Below are 17,677 nucleotides of genomic sequence, written 5' to 3'. Positions count from 1 at the left end.
TGGCACATACTTCAGCTACTTCAGGGGAGTACTAAGCATACCACCATACTTAAAGTCCTATCAACATAGCTGTGATAAAGACCCTTAGGAAAATGTATAGCTCCACCCTAAAATAATAATTTATCATAACTCATAAGGGAGAATTAATTAGCATGTAATAATATGGATTAGTGCCCTTCATGAGGCATACAGAGCCATGTATAAAAGCACAGGCCACCTAGAGGACTACTTTTTAACAAGGCAGAACAATTTCTGTGACAAACTCCACTTCTAAAAATATACTTAGGACAGTCAATATATTGGTAAGTGCTGCTGTACTGAATACTTTTAAGTCGGGTTTCAGCAACATCAATCTGTATTACTAAATATTGAAAATACTATCATAGCTTAAGACACAAATTTATATTAAAAATAAACTTTTCCAATATCAATACCAACAGTTTAGATGATGGGTTAACAGATTTGTATGTTGTAATATTACTGTCCACTGTGGAAATATATGCACTATGCACTTACAAATACTTTGTCTATAGCTTATGTAAAAACACAGATTCATCAGGTTTTTGGTATATTAACATATTGTGACTGTATTTGAGCGTGTGCACTATCTAGACATGGATGATGTTTCACAGTTGTTTGTTCTATTTATTACAGAAAGCTAGAAAAGGAGTGAAAGGTTTTAAGGGGAAAAAAGTTATTTTCTTAGTCTTGATTCATGTTTCCTTCAGAAGGCTCTGTAGTCATCCTTTCTTCCCAGTGAGATAAGTGCACAACTCTGAAATCCAGTCTCTCCTACCTCCATTATATGTATATATATTTTTAATGGATCTCTATGCTCCGTAGTTTGTCATGACAAGGAGATGCTTAACTGAACTACAGACAAATGTAGACAAATCCTTTTGATCCCGTGGAGCATTTTTCTGACTTTCCACTACTAACATGGGCTGGTTGTCTGCAGTCTGCCACCACGGGCAACTTCAAACTTTAATTTCTGTGATTTAAGCTTATACGTCATTCAAAAGTTGCAAAGATGTTGTGCTTTGAGTGTCTACACTGGAGCAGAAGATGACTCTGGTTACAAAGAGGAAGTTGTGTTACACATTGACTTTGCAAAATAGCAAGTTATATTTGAGTTTCTTTTGTGAAGTATTTGCTCTGGCCCTAGCCATAGTCATTAGAGAGGGTTTACAGATGTAAGGGTGAAATGGACTTACAAGTTCTTATTTTGATAAGGATAGTAGGGAGGCTGCTTTTGGGACAGGAGCATCAGGCTGCCTGCCATCCCTTAATTTTACTTCCATACTCATAAAACCAACATGACCAAAAAAAACTACAGAGGGAATAGAAGAGCTTTTAGAACTTTATTGTAAATTAAAGTTATATTTTCTGAACGTGATTTAAAACAACATCATTGATGCCTTGCCTGAGGTGAAAATGAACACTGATTTACCATTGCTCAGCAGTTACGAAGGCATTTGTAGTGCAAAGCAATTAACAGAGAAACTAAAATACTTGCATTTGCACTGAAGAGAATAAATTTGTGCAAAGTAATGGGGAGTTGGGACAATAATATCTTTGCTCTACTGAAGTTTTATTTCTAATGTGTTGTCAGGACAGAAAAAGTTCTCTGGTTCTGCAAAACAAATGGGCTGGGGTCACAGGAAGAATGTGCACAATGGGATTAATTTCCTGTATGAGACTCCTTGACTCACTAACTTTCACAGCAGCTTTATTCACATCTTACTTGGGGAAAGTACTTGTAATAATGCAGTTTCAAAAGCTGCTAATCTTAGAGCAGTTCTGTTCTTTGTCCTTCCTTTTTTAGAAGGATTTAACCACTTTGGATATTCACACTTTCAGTTCTCAATTCTGTTTTTTGCTTTTTCCCCCTGAGAGTTGATTATCAATGTACCCACTGATACAAGCACAAGGCTTTTGAATTACACACTGATATACCATAAACAGTACACAGCCTTCTTATCAATTTTTACATAAGATGGGCATGACTTTGTGTCATATCTGAGTTGCAGCCAGCAAAAGCTTAGCTTGACAGCCTAGTGCTTTTCTTCCCTCTGGATGATTGCATTGCACATTCTTACAGGGTCATGCATGATAAAAAAGGATAAGGGGCCTTCAGAGAGACTTGACCAACACCTTATTGTCTGTGGAACTTTTACATCTACACTATCAATGCAAATCTGTTCACAGAGGCTGCAACAGGTGCTAGAATTATTATCTAGACTGCAGAGCAAAGTAGCATAGAGCTTGAAATCCATGCTTTCGTATCAATTCTGTTTGTCTGTGGTATTCACAGAGAGCAGCAGATGAGATAATCTTAGGTGTTTTGAAGTGGAGAATATCTTGTTCTTCTCTGACATAGAAAAAACTTGTAAAATGAGTTTTCTCTTTCTCTTATGTCTCAGCTTCTCTTTTTTTTTTTTTTCCTGTTTGTATTTTTATAAGGAACTCATTTAAATACTTGGATGATCCGTTTATACCAGTCTCCTGTGTAATTTGCCCAAAATCTTGTTTGATGTCTTGTTTGTCACTGTGAAACATGCTGATTCTTTATTTTCTGTACTTGTATTACCCTGAAGTACAGAGCCAGGGAAGATCTGGGCCCTGTTACACTCAGTACTTGAAGTGTGTGGAAGAGCCTTTGATTCCTCACTGTTTAAAACCAGAGAATTTCCTCCAATTACTGGTGTGTCCCATATCAAAGAAGACCACTAGGTGAATCTAGGCTTACTTTTATGTTTTCCCTGAGTGGTTGATGCATATAAGCTACTGTCTGTGCTTTGTATTTTCCTCTGCAGCCATGAGTCTCTCCAATTTGATAAAATTTTGCAGCTAAAATGCTATTTCTAGTATTGAATGTTCAGCCATGAACATCGTAACATTCCTCATGAAATTAGTTCAGTCCTAACTCAATGCAAGAGACAATAGTAGGAGTCTTTTTCTAATTCTTACTTTGGATAGCTGTTGAAGAATAATGTTATGAAATAGTTCCTTTCTTGACAGAGAATAGGAGGTAACTGTGTGAAATTCCTTTCACTTGAATGTGTGCTGGACTGGATATGACCCAGAAGATTGACTAGTAAAATCTGGAATTAAGGAGGTCTTTTCTGAGGATTTTAAGTAGGAGATAGATGAAGACTGTGAGCAGAAGGTAGAAGGGTGAATTTCTTTCAATCCTGAAAATGATAAAAAAATGCAGGGGGAAGGCTATTCAGAAGCAAATGCCTGTCACCAGCTGAGACAACCAGATGGACATAATATGTGGTACTATTTAAAACAGCTCTACTATAATTTTGGGAGCATCTTTGGATTTTATTAGGCAGTTTCATGTAAAATACATGTGTTGCTCCTGTATCATTTACATATGCAATCTTATAGTTTCTTCAAGAGCTGTATAATTCTATAAATAGAAGACCCATCCTAGGATAAAGAGAGATTACTAATATGGCTCCATTTGGCACTTTTGTCTGCCCCTGGAATCTTCCCAGCTGTCCAATAACCATCCAAGCATTCCTAATTTTCATTTATTTCCACTTCCTCGTATCTGAAGTAAAGGCCTTCTGTTTGTTAAATATCTGTATATTCACTTTGAGAAATGTTTTCTGCTGCCATTGCAGTTGTTACAGCATTGATGTTGATCTCATCAAAGTTCCAGCACTGACAGTTTTTAAATATTTTCTTTGCAAACATGATTAATGAAACTAAGCAAGGTTACAGAACAAGATGTTTTAAGAGGAAGAAGGATATAAAAAAAAAAAAAACAGATGAAAAATGAAACTAGAGAGGGTGGTCAAGATCAAACTCTGACAACATATTAAAACTCAAAAATGCCTAAAAACTTTGTTTCCATGTGGGTGTAAAGCTCTGAAAAATATCACTGTAAATGTAACTGCCTAGAACAAAGAACTTTCATAATTCCATCAGTTATAATACTGGCTGCATCTGAGATTTGCATGCTGGTATTAGGGAATACATCAATCTGCTTTATAGTAATTTTTTTCTTTATGCGGTCCAAAATGTCACTTTAGCTTAATCATTCAGATGTTTGCTTGATGACAGAATACAGTGAAGAAGCTCATTGTCCTACAGTTTAATAAGTCCTCATTTGACATCAAAGTGGAGGGTTAACTTTTTTTCTGTGTTCCTTTCATTCCTCATTTGTATCAGGCAAATAATGGTTTCACTAGCAGCAGGAATCCCTGTTAAAGTAACTGTCATACTTTCTCATCTATACAATTCATTGTTCAGCAGTTTGGTGTTAAATGAAGGGAAAAAGACAAACTGGACACAGAAAGGCAGACTACCTTAGACCTTCTGAAATCCTTTCTTGGTCAAATGACAGCTTTCTTGCTGCCTCTTCCAAACCAATTATTTTGACATGCTCCATTGCAGAAGTCAGTGTCTAATGTAGCCAAGGAAAATACTGTTAAGGCAAATTCTGAACTTGATTGCATTCCTTCCATGGACTTAAATAGATGTCCTGTGAACATTTATTCCTTAACAAAATACACAACCAGATTATAATAATTAGCATGTTTACTCTGGAACAGGAGAGGAAAATGTCTAATTTAGACAAGCAGAGTTTAGAAACTCACTGTGACTAGGTATGGAGCTTGTTACAGCCTGTGCTTGCAGTGCAGAGAAAAATGTCTGCACTTATTAAAGAAATTAAAGTTAAAAGTACAACTTCGAAATGGAAGTGAGGCACCCTGCAGATTAATTCTGTTACTTCTGCATAAGTTACACAGCCTAATGATCCTTAAGGAGCTATGCTCTGAACTGAGCATGAAGGCATATCTTAAACTAAGAATCAGAAGCATATTCTTCTCTCTGAAGCCTAGTTAAGTATCCCAAGCAGGCTAATGATGATTCTCACACAATTTAAGCTCCTAACTTTTGTTACCTAAGAATATTTACTATATATGAAAGTTTAACCCATTTTGGAATACCCACACTAAGTTCCTAAAGCATTGATTGTGCTACCAAACTGGTAGAAATACTTGATGTTTCCAAGTACAGGCAGTAGCCCGAAAGAAATAGGAATGTACAGAGGGGTGAGAGTTGGGGGAACATATGTGGTCAGCATCTTCAAGGCCCTTCTTGAAACACTTCATTTAAACATATGTGCTCTGGAAGAAAAACGCTGCCCTGTCTTGCTGCTGCTTACACCAGTAAGTGGTGAACACCAAATCTAGATGAGATAAAACAGGGAAGAAGCAGAATACCCAAAAAGGAATTGGCAGAAATGTTGGCACCCAAGTTAACAGGTAAAAGTATCACTAACCAGCAATATCAGTACCACAGGCAGATCTGCAGGATGGTTTTTGCAGGGGCCTTTTGGTTTGGCAGAAAGCGTTCATTCACAATTGATGGGGTGCCCACTGTAATTGTAATGATGGATGTTTTCAATTGAGCCTCTGGAATGTAGCACAAATAAAGTTGAAGAATGTATTAAGATGGGATATGTCTTAGCATTCCCAATGAGACTGAAAGCTTTCTAACCCTCACCTGTTAATCAGCAGGGTGAGCAGCACAGAAGGGGAAGGGCTGTCCATAACAGGATGCCAGCTGGAGAGGAAACTCTGATCAGGCTTCTCTTCCTGCCTTAATACCTTCTTTCAAGTGCTAGTTATGATCATAGGCTTTGCAAGCTGGAATCCCCTTCCACACACACCTGTGCTGGGTAATGCCGTGAGGAATTCAAAACATGTCAGCACAGACAAGGCTGCAGAAAATACAAATAGAAAGCCAGTACCTTATCCAAAGGTAATTGAGGCTCCACGCACTCTGCTGAACTAAGAATTGTGAGATGACAGACTCCTGCCTTTTTCTAGAATGAAATATTCCCAAGAACAGCTTTTCTTCTAGTTGTTGAGGATTTTTGAATCAAGTTTCAGTCTGAAATTTGGGCATAAACATAGAAGATGTGGTGCAATGGAGGTGAGTGGCATTGTTTGGAACTTCCAATTCAAGATCCCTTTAAATGAAGAGCCATTCACCATAGGTGAATATTTACTAGATGAGGTTTTTAATTTCTTTAATAACCTTCTTCTAAAGCTGCTTATGGCTTCTGAACTTTATGGGACATTCCTGTTAAAACCATATTTTAGCCCTAGAAAATGGTGCAGGCTGGGAATGGGAGCTGATGTAGCAGTACTCTATGGAGAAAGAAGACACTCAGCCTAGGTTACAGCACAGCCAGCTGATCTGATTTCTTTTTGACCAGAAATTAAACAAACAGTAGTAGTTGAACCAAAAATTAGTGTATCTTTCTCAATAAATGATACTTCTTCCATCTTAGTCATTTGACTTTTTTTTAAATTTTGAGTCTTTAAATAGCCTTTAACTACAGACAGTGTAGACAATATATTACTACAATTCATTTCTTTTATTTTATTTTGTCTGTAAACAGGAAGGCTTTCTAAAGTCACATCATTTTTTTTTTATTGGAGAGTTATGGAAAAGTACTTGGAAAAAACCCACAGAAAATCACTTCTTGAAAACTTGTCAGCTTAATACTGCTTTGTGCACTGAAGTCACTGAAAAATGTGTGGGAAGATACTTCACTTATGCAAGGCAGGATTCTAAAGCTAATAGATGTAAAATTCACCTAGGGAGATGCTTTTACCTTCCAGAACCATCCATGTCACTGGTTTGTTCTTTATCAAATAAAATCATGTGTATGTGTGTGTTCTTATACTATGCAAGCTCTCAGTGGGAAATATTTGTAGATTGCTGTATCCAATACTTTAATGGGTTAAAATGCCCAAAACCAGCATTGGCATCATCATGCTATCAATAAAGTTCAATTCTTGTCCTCAGAAATAGCCACATTCCTCCTCAGAGATGCTTTCATTTTTGAAAATGAAGAAAATAAAGATCCTTCCTTTTTAAAAGTTCTGGTTCTGTTACTTTACCATAGCAATCTTCAACGTAACATGATTTCCCTTTTAGATTTGAGATTATATCAATATGTTCAGATTATTTCCTGTTAAACAAACATGGTTTCTGTGGTTTACCAAGGGAAGTGGCCTCTCTGTGTTCAACTGAACACCACTAGGAAAACAAGTTTAAGTAATTACATTTTAACAGGTACAAGAAACATCTTCACTCTCTACAATTTCCTAGCTTCCTGAAGCATCCAAAAGTTTATGTACCTGTTAAATGTGTTAAAATTTTGTTTTACTTGCTACATGTTTAAATTTCTAGGGATCCTGCTGGGATGCCTGGCAGGATGTCATGTTATGCACTAAATGTGAAACAGCCTATTACAGAAGAAATTGGCATTGCACTTTCTCAGGGGTACTTTGCTTCTATTCTGTTTTATTCACTTTGATCTTAAAAAGAATTTTTCACTCTCTGAAATTTGAAGCCTGTGCTTCTGTTTATTCTCTCACAGAGCTTCGATGAATGCTCCAGGTACAAGACAGTTATTCCTGTGAATAAAGTGTTTAGGGAGGCTTTGAGGCTGTATGCTGGCAGCTTAATGCTGGGCCCTCCACTTGGAACACATATATATTGGGCACTGTGGCCTCCTAAAACCTTAGAAGTGAAAGTATGGGCATGATACCAAGCACAGTTCCTGCAAATTTAGTTCTGATTCAGCACCTCTGTCACTGTGGACACGTGTGACATCTCATTTTCCTTCATAAGCTGCCAGCTGGTGTGAGCTATGCTGTTCTACCCTCTGTAGGTGAAGCACAGAGCTCAGTACTAAATACTTCTGGTCTAGAAACAGGACTGCTGTTTGCTGTGTCAAACTGACAGCTCGTGTTTTAGTGAGCAGAGGAAGAATGACTCCCCTGCTATTCCGGTGGCCAGAAACAAAGAGAACTCAAACAAATGCATTTGAAGAACAATTAAATGTAATCCTGCATCTATTTAATAAGTATCCTAATTTACAAACATGCAAGAGCAGAAGAGTCACTTACACACCAGTCATATCTGTGCCAGAACCTCAGGACTTGCTCAAAGCTATTTTAAGTTGCTTAATATCAAAAGTGGCAGAAGCCTCTCAGTATTGTCTCAAATGCCCTTTTAGTCAGGCCTTACTGTTGCTGGACCAATCAAAAGCTCTTCAAAGTTATAAAGCATCATGATCTTAGTTACACACAATGAGGTACATTAAGCATAATTAACTTGAAAAAAAAGAAAATTTTACCATAGTGACCAATAGCAAGACATAAACCCCTCAGTTGATTGCTAATGGTTGTAGGGGGAAACAAGATAAATTGTGCTTCTGTGAGCAGGTTAAAAAGCTGCATAGAATGTAGAATTCAAGAAGCTGAAAATGAAGCAGGCAATCCTGATGACTGAGATGTGTCTGCTTGAAACACAGAAAAACCTTATACAACTGCCTTAAAATGAATTCAAATTTGAAAAGGAGAAGCAGGGAAGAGGATGGGAAATCTTTGAAAAAACTTGGCTGTTGTGATCCTGCAGGCACTTGGAAGCTGTGTGTATATTTGCTGCAGGGGGTTGTCCTGTGGAAGCTGACAGATCAGCTCACACATGGGCGCTGCCAGAATACTAAGAATCAGTACCTCAGTTTTATTCCTGGTTTTGATTTGCATTCAGGTTATTGAACTCCTTGATACCAAATAAGAAGTCAGTCACTTGTTTCTCAAAACCTGTTGTGTCAAAACAATCAACATTTGTCATTATATGACTCACCTGTTTGCTTCCATTTAATTCCTGTGAGATACACAGCACACACTATCTTGGAACAGTGTGTGATGCTAACTGAGAACAGACTGAATAGATGTAACAGATACATCTGGATAAAGACTGGGAGAAGAGATATTACTGTTAGTCATACCATACACGATATAAAGAGCTGTGAAACCTTCTAGTTACACCAACACATCCTATTAAAAAGCCACATCCACTCTTTTACTATCATCTATATAGTTGGTGTAACAGAGCAGTCATGCTTCTATCAAGCTAATCTCCAAAGTCCACAATATAGCTTTTTTTTTCTTTTTTTTTTTTTTTTTAATAACAAAGGATTGAAAATTTTTCCATTAGATAATGTGGAGGTGGGGCAGGGAATGAAATGATCTTCCAAATAGGAACAGGTGTATTCACACTGCCTCTCAAAACATCCCCCAAAGCCTTGCCTAGGGCAATTCCCTAAGCATGCCTAGATGCTTCCTTTCATTTCACAGCTGAAAGTCTTTTACATTTGGCTTATTTTCATCACCTGAGTCTAGTTAGCTTGGCAGGAAGGGCTATCATCTGTCTGTCTTCTTCCTTGAAGAGACTATATATTGTGCATGGAAAGGAGGCTTGTGAGTAATGTTAAGTGTAAGGGAAATTTTTGGTGTTAATCAAGGTGGCATCAGTCCAGCCTGGCTTGGCACTCCTGCGAATGAGGTAAGCTGGCTGGTTTGAGTGCCCCCAGCCCTTCTGCTGTTGGAGTACAGATTTCAGCACAGGGTGTCCTGAGTTGGAAGTGCTTTACTGTTCTTCCCACAAAATCTCTGTGCTGCTGTGGCATTGTGATTCCTGGTACCCAAGAGAGGTAGATTAGAGTTATTTTGGGTGTTCTCACATGTATTGTAATCTCCCTTCCTAGCTACAGATGAAGCAGAGCCTGAGAGGCCACTTCAGATTGTCTTTGCAGCTTGCCAGTACAGCTCTGCTTAGTGTAAATGGAATCTCTTCAAGGTGTCAGTGGCATATTTTGCACATGCCATGAGTGTTCATTTAAGGCAGTTCTTGTTGTCTTATTAAAAACAAAAAGAAAAAGCCAAACCAAAGCAATGAAAGAAAACACCACAGAAAGGAGAAAAAAAAAAAAAAAAAAGCCAATAAACCCCAATAGTGAATTGAAAACAATGAGGCATAACATTCAGGCAAATGGTAGCTGCAAAATGGAAGTTTTCCTTAGGTTTGGTTAGTGATACATGCAAGGACATTAGTTTCAGGTTTCCCACAATCTTATCTTTACATGTAATTGGTCTTTCTCAGCTCTCCTATCTGACACAGAAAGGTATGAAAGCCATAAGATGCTTGCTTTATGGTATAGGTTATCTAGGCAGTTTCTTTCCTTGTTTATGTTTGTGCCTTCTGGCAGTATGTTGAATGAAATGCTAAATTTCTGCCTGATGACTTCTTCCAGTGGGTCTTATTCATTTTCTTTGCATTTTTTTCTTGTCCAAAATTGCCTTCTGTTTTCTAAGAAAAAAAACCCATTATTTTCCCTTTGGAGCTCTTACACTTTTTTTGTGGGGACAGGGATGGCAAGTGACTCATTTAGGAAAAAATAATATAAATTTCCTCAATTAACTTTCTGACTAGGGGAGAGGAAGAGATGTCTCTGGTCTAGAGGTAGCTACTTGGATTCATGTGGGCATTCAGCAACTGTTCTGTGGTGGGGTGTCAAAGCATGTCTCTCCTTTCACTAGGTGATGGTCCTGTGTTTAAAGAGAGGAAGTTTTGCAGGCACTTAGAACCTCAGAGCTTAGAATTACTCTGAGAGTTTGTTGGAATCTTCTATGCAAAAAAATACTTGTATAAATATAATGGGGAGAGATTTAAATGCTCTTTTCTCTATAGAGGAAATGTATTGTCCCTTAGTCTCTGTCCAATCCTTTTCTTAAAAGAACACATTATAGTCTCTGATTTTCTGATTATGGAAAAGACATTTCCTTTTAATTATTTCTTCTATTTCAGAGATCTTAGAGGAGCAGGTATTCATTCTCTGTGCTTTTGCACATTTCTAATGCTAGTGAATATCTGATTCTCTGAAATGTTCTTAAATGAGAAGCAGAAAATATAAACTGTTGATTTTGGGGTTGAGGTCAGAATGGAGTCAGGCATAGCTCAAGTGCTGGAAAAAACAGAGGCCCTGGCTAATGCTGCAGGCTATATTAACAGCTTCTCATTTGTGTAGGCCTTCCTATGTGTTTTTGTCTGCCTTGTAAATTAGGAGTTCCTTGAGGGTAGGAAAACTGTGTCCATCCATCTGTTTGTACAAGCATTCTCCTTAGTATTTGAACACTCATCCACTCAAATGCTGTCTGATCACTCTCTGTTCCCTTTGGAGTGGAGTTGAGGGGGTTTGGCTGGCAGCATGTGCAGTTCTCAAGGTGGTGCAGCAGCTGCTCTTTGTACGCTGCCTCCCAGAGCTCCTGCTAAGTAGTATTTACTGTGAACCCAGTGCAGACGAGTTTTTGTAGGGCACAGCTGTCACTGTGGTACTATATATTCACCCAGTGTACCCATCCGCTCGCAACAGAGCGTAGTAAGAATTCTCTGTAGTGTATTGGAAGGAACATGTGATACTTCCAGCCTGCCAACTCTCTTTAAGCTGGGGATGTTGAAAGTCAGATGTCTGTCTTGTAGGAAATTTGTGAGGGCTGAAAATTCACATCTCTAAAGCAACACGTATTCCCCTTCTTTTCTGAGAGTAGTGAGATGCTTGGTTTTTCAAGATAAAATCTGTGCTTGGGCTCGAGGCACTAAAGAACTACTATTAAAATTGGATCTGTTGGTGTCACCCTGGATTGGATTTTGTAAATCAATTGACAGAAATAGCTGTACCCTGAAACTCTGATGAATGTCTCACTGTAGCATTAAATAAAGGCATTTGCAGCACCTAGCAACTGCAAGCTATGTTGTAATCCAGAGCGAGTTAAGACTATTACAAAAGTTTTCTGAAATCATTCTGTCTAGAACTTGCCCAGAGATTTGCTTTAGGGAAAAAAGTTTGGTGGTCAAATTGAAAAATGCATATTTATCCTTGATAGTAGTATATTTCTCTACATTCATTACTTCTGTTAACGGAAGAGAGGCTGAGATAAGAGCAAAGTAGAATTTGCTGTGTGGACAGGTCTGGGTTTCCAGTCTAATTCTAAGGTTTAATTAGCATTTGTCCTTCAAAAATATTTTCAAAAAATATTTTTAAATAGAAAATATTTACTCAAGATTTTAGAAAGACACAGTGAGCTCTTCTCTGTTTGTGATTTATATTTAGTAAATGTTTTAGTAGATCAGAGATGAATTTTCAAAGGAAAATACCAACAGATAAAAGATAAACTCTTTGCATTCCATTCCTTTCAGCTGGATCTTTAGAAATGGGAACAAGATAGTCTTGAATGTGCCTTGACATTTCAGATCTGACTGCCCTGTATCTCCATCTGCACACTGGTATTTTGTTCACAACAATTACTGACCGCTCGCAATGTCTGCTGGAAATGCATACTGTGGCTTCACTTGGAACACTCACAGAGATGTCTCTCGGTTTCTAACTAAAATACATGTAATTTTGTACTTTGGTTTTCATGTTTCATACAGATTATGCATCCAGTCTTTAATAATGCCTTCTATATAAGATTCTACAGGACCAAATAATCCAGTGTGCTTTTAACCAGTGGGAAGACCATGAGAAGAAGTAATTCTTTCCTGATACCTACTACTTGTCTGAATTGCAGATACAATAAATTAGATCAATCTTTTATACTTGCAAGTCTTGCTGTCTGTGAAGTAAGGATAAGCTGATTTTTAAATGTCAAGTGACATCAGTGGAGTGCTGTCCCCTGAAATGGGAATTTAAAAAATAGAATTGTATGAAAGAATCCCACACAGAATTTGCTACCCTTATACTTCATCGAAGAAGTTGAAGCCCTTTCATTTCCTTTTTAAGTAGGGACTGACTGAGCAATGATTGAGACTGTTTCCTTCTCTTTCACAGTATGGTGCTCCTGGAGCTCCCTGTCTCAGAAACAGTGTTGCAAAGCTAGTAAAGAAGATGTAAATCGCAAATTCAGAGTTACTGAGGTCTTTCTGTTTGATAGATTCATGTGATTAATGTTTTTTCATTTAGGTTATATTTTCTAAAATACCAGGCAGAAAATATCCCATTAGAAGAAGTGAAATAAGGTTACTCATTACAACCATCCCCTCCCTCTAAATTGACTGTAATTCTAGGAGGGTTGTAGTTGCTGTGTCATTATTTAAAGTATAGAATTTACCTGTGGGGCTACTAAAAGCAAAAGTCAGAGCAAGTGAGAGGGAAGCCAGTGTGTTAAACTAGCCCCAGATCTAGAGTGTGTTATCCTGTCTCTGGAAGCTCTGCTTCTCTGGGCTTATTTTGTTTGAAGCATTACTGAGGAGTGGAAGGAGAGACAAATGTGTTGAGTAAGAATACCCAAATTAGGGCAGACCTTTGACTTTCAGGAACTGGGTTGATGTTCAGAAACAAGTCTCTGTTTTTGACAAGAAAAATGGGGGGGTGGGGGTGAGGGGGGGGAGTGTCCCAGAATTTGAAACCAGCATCACAGAGTTAATATTCTGTGGCAAGAACTTGTATGTTTCATGAGGAGGTTAAATCTGATGTCTTAGAAAAGGGATGTGTGAAGATTATTTATTTAAAAAAGGATAATTTGAAAAAGACAGAAGTGTCCTACTTGACGAATTCAAGTCTTACTGACTCATTTGTCTGAGTTTGGCTTTAGTTTGCTTTTTGTCCTTTTTTAAACCTTTTATTCTATTGCAGATCTTATTTCTTGACATATTTGTGGGACTGAGCAGGGAAGGATCTTTGAGTAACTATCTTTGAGTAACTTTACAAGTACATGTGGGTGTACAAATAATCTATACTCTTTATGGGCTTCTGGATTCTGTATACTTGGCACAATGCAAGTCAAATCAAATGCATAGAAGTTCATGTTTGTATAACAGGTTAGAAAAGCTATGCTTGTAGCACAAACCTTTTGGGTTTGTTTTGTTGGTTTTGTTGGGTTTTTTTTTGTGTTTTTTTTGTTTTTTTTCTTGTGAGGATGCATTAGACTGCAGAATAAAACTGTCTTTGAAACTACCACAAAATATTTCCCCCATCCCTTGATTCCTTAACACCAGGAAAATACATTGGGGAATAGTACTGCCATTATCAGTCAACTCTGCTTGCATGAGAACATTGTATCTGTGGCTGTCCTTCCCTCAGAAAACACTGAACTCTTTGCTTCCATCGAAAATGAAAAGATATTAAAACTTGCCTCTTTCAGTCAAATCAGTTCTGGGAATTACTTACAGTGCCTAATTCTGAAGTAATCTTTACTTTTAAATTGTCTGAGTATCCAGGGTGTTGTGTGTTCGAGCATTCTGATACTAGAGCTAGTGTTTTAATAAACTGACACCTCCCACTGTCAGACTACACTGTCAATTGGACTTCTGGCCTCGATACTGAGCACTTTTAACAGTATGTTAAGAAAGGGCTTTTTCCTTTTTTTGCTTATTCATCTTTGCCAGTAAAGCACATGAGCAAACAGTCTAGGGAATTGTTTTGGAAGGAGGTTTTTTTAGTATGTATATATTTATAAGTGACTAGAAATTTGACTTTATGGTTTCAGCCTGACAGAACTCACTGGGGACTTTTGGCTCATAATCAAACACATCTTTATTTTATGTTCACTGTACTGAAGGAACAGAATTTTTGAATGCAGCCTTTGTCGTAGTACTTTAGATTAGCCTTGAGTTTTTAGTGAGGAATGTAAGGAAGTGAGTTTCTAAGTAAAAAGACCGACAGCTTATATCCATGCTCTTTCTGTAGTGGGTGCTGAAAGCAGAAGACATCTCTGGTGTGTTCATTAAAATTTGTCTGGTTGATAGTATGTGAAGGCTTCTCTGGTTTACTACTGTACTGGTGTTACCCATACAGAAGCTGAGAGGGCTGTGTAAAATTGAGATCAGGGTGCTGTCCATTCAGAGAAGATGCAGTTCATAAGCTGACTGGAGCCAACAAAATGTGTTGCCACAGTGAACAAACAGAACTTCTGGACTGTTGCATCAGTTGTTGGGCTTGTGGTTGCAGCACTGTGGTTTCTTATTTCTGAGAGTGCTGCTCTTTGGAGTGTGAGGTCCAACAGGTTGGTGAGATGGGCACATGGCAATTTGTGTTGGTAATGGAGCTGCAGTTATATATGGATAAGGTTAAATAGAATAATTTCCTCTAAAACTTGCTATGAAAGAAACAAAGTGTGCCCAAGGCCACTCACACTTATTCATTTCCCATCCCCTCAATAAAATTAATTAATTTGGGGAAAGTGGCTTTTAGGAGGAAAAATACAATAAAATCATGCAGTGGTTCATTCATTTTCTGCTTCTGAGTAATATCTCTATGTACTGCTGCTGTATAGAGGTAATTATCCCCTTGAGATAGTGATAATAGGTGGTAAGGGAACCACCACATTTGCTTTAACCTCTCAAAATGGAAGTAACAAGAAGTAGATGGTGTCCTGGACCTTTGCAGAAGTGTGAGTTAGCTTTGATTAGTTTAATTACCATTAATTTTGATTTTTCACCCATACAATAATGAATACAATTATTGTTGTATCTATTTGTGTAATTTTTGCTGTATCTATTCTGTACTATAATTCTGGGCAAGTTCTTCAGCTGTTTTGGATATAGAATGACTTACCAGGATAAGACTTTTTCTTTTGTCTTTTCCCACACAGATCACCCCTGGCAGCAAGGCAGCACAGTCACAGATGAACCAGGGGGACCTTGTCGTGGCCATTGATGGAGTCAACACTGACAGCATGACCCACCTGGAGGCCCAGAACAAGATCAAATCAGCCAGCCACAACCTGAGCCTCACTCTGCAGAAGTATGTTGGAATAATTTAAACTCTTTGCATTCCTAAGGGCAACCTATGAAACTTATGACTGAAGGTTGCAAGTGTTTTATCCCTGTCTGTTAGAATTATTTGAAGTGCTCGTGGCACAGATAAGAGATGAAAAGCCAAAATCTGCTCTGATTCTTGTAGAAATCAGCATGGATTCCTACAGAAATTGAATGGTTAGGTTGAGTGTATCTGTGTGGGATTTAGCCTATTGAATACAGGTGTAATCTCATAATCCATTCAAGCTTCTGTTAAATGAATCCAACAGTTATGTTTCTTTTGGTTATCCTCATGTGGGCGACACAGTTTAGTTTGGCTAATTTATGAACAACTGTCTTAGAAACAACAAACAGAACAAGTGTTACAAGTGCATGGGAAGAACCTCATGAGAATTTGTGCTAATGGTCTGGCACCAGTGAGCTTGAAAGTCTGCTCTGTATCTGACTCAATAAGAAAGGTGTAGCTCAAGTGCAGGAAAGGGAGGCAGTAGAATGTGGAGAGGGCAGGTTTTATCATAGAGATGTGATAAAAGTTGCCTTGCCATTAATAAAGCAGTTAATAGGTTTTTTAACTTCTGCTGGTTAATGTTGTTTCCAAGGAAATTGGTCCTCAAGTTAGATAACCTTGCACAGAGGATTTCTGTAATAAATGCATTAATATTTAAAGCTCCATAATTATAGAAAGAGAAGTAGCTGCTAATTTTATTGCATTGTGAAGAAGATAATTTTTGTACAGTGTAGGCAAAGACAAGTACAGAAAGCAGACTGTAATGTGGAAGTAAAATTTCTGAGAATATACCAAAGAATCTCATATATGAATGTGCAGTAGAGATAATCAGTATCAGGAACAGACTAATAGCTAAAGAATAAGGAGCTTAGATGAAGTTTCCAAGCCAGGACAGAGTACTATAAAGCAAAATATGTTGCTGATTTTCCCCCATGGCTTTAAGTTTGTCTTTGAGTGTTCCAGATAGAGTAAAAAATCACTGCCTTGATGCATGTAGTTGAATTCTCATCCTGTCACCCACTCCAGCTTCTTTATTCTTCACTTGGAGTTATAGTGTTATTACAAATATATGTATGATACCTTGTTTTGCAAAGATTTAGATTGTTCAGAATATATTTTTTGTTTGAAAGTTAAGAAAAATCCTTTCTGATTGTTAGACTATCTGTCTGCTTTTCTGTTGAACCTTTGTTCAACAGAACCTTTTTGCATTGAGAAAACATTTCTTATGTGCTTTGGGTTGCTGCACGTCTGGTATTAATTTTCCTGAATATTGAAAGTTCTCCAGTGTCTGCCTCTATGGCCTGGCATAAATGGTTTAAAACTACAAATCAACAGCTCTTCTTACTCACAGAAGAAGAATTTCCAAATTCATGACTAACAAATCCAGATTGTCCTAATATGTATCACAAGAGACAAGTCACTTAAAACAGTAATTTTGATCAAGTGTTTCCAGGGATATTTCATTTCAGTAATCATTGTGCTTTTTTATTTGCTGACCTCTAAATTACAACACCAGCAATTCTAGTGGCCACATCATTAATAAAAAAGAAAACTAGTGGAAGTACCTTTATGAATTTGCTTTCTTTTCTATTTATTGTTCCTTCTATTTTTTAAGGCTTTCCCTGTCTCTTGGTTCCAAAACAATAATATATAATTCAAATACTCAAGTTACATGGATAAAGAACAACCAAAGGAAGCAGTAATGGAGTGTTCCACAGACTGAAATATACTTGCATAGATAATAGATATAGATAAACTACAATCCATTTTGAAAAGAAGGAAAAATGGCATAAAGTAAAATGAAATACTAGTAAACATAAATAGATGATAAAACAGCCTTTTTTATTTAATGAAAATTTTCTCAGATGATGCTTTTGCTCTGAACTTATACAATTAACAGACTCTTCTTTTCAGCTTCTTTATGATGTGAGTTATTAGTTTGCCTTGGTGACCCATTCAGCCTTGTTGGGAAAACCCAGTGAAAAAGACTGAAAAGTAATTTCTTTTTAATAATTTTTTTTCTTAGAT

At 37.5% G+C, this 17,677-nt stretch overlaps 1 protein-coding gene across 6 annotated transcripts in view; it reads left to right on the top strand.

The window, feature by feature from the left end:
- Positions 1-17,677, top strand: part of LDB3 (LIM domain binding 3) — a 116,121-nt gene that overhangs the window by 22,105 nt on the left and 76,339 nt on the right. For all 6 annotated transcript variants that reach the window (XM_053949634.1, XM_053949635.1, XM_053949632.1 and 3 more), the window contains exon 3: positions 15,477-15,628. In XM_053949634.1, coding sequence (XP_053805609.1) covers positions 15,477-15,628 — 152 coding nt within the window. The remainder of the gene's footprint in view (positions 1-15,476; positions 15,629-17,677) is intronic.

Source organism: Vidua chalybeata, chromosome 8, assembly GCF_026979565.1.
Source record: "Vidua chalybeata isolate OUT-0048 chromosome 8, bVidCha1 merged haplotype, whole genome shotgun sequence".
Classification (NCBI taxonomy): domain Eukaryota; kingdom Metazoa; phylum Chordata; class Aves; order Passeriformes; family Viduidae; genus Vidua; species Vidua chalybeata.
Note: the sequence above shows the minus strand (reverse complement) of the source record. Positions and strands in the feature narration are given on the sequence as shown.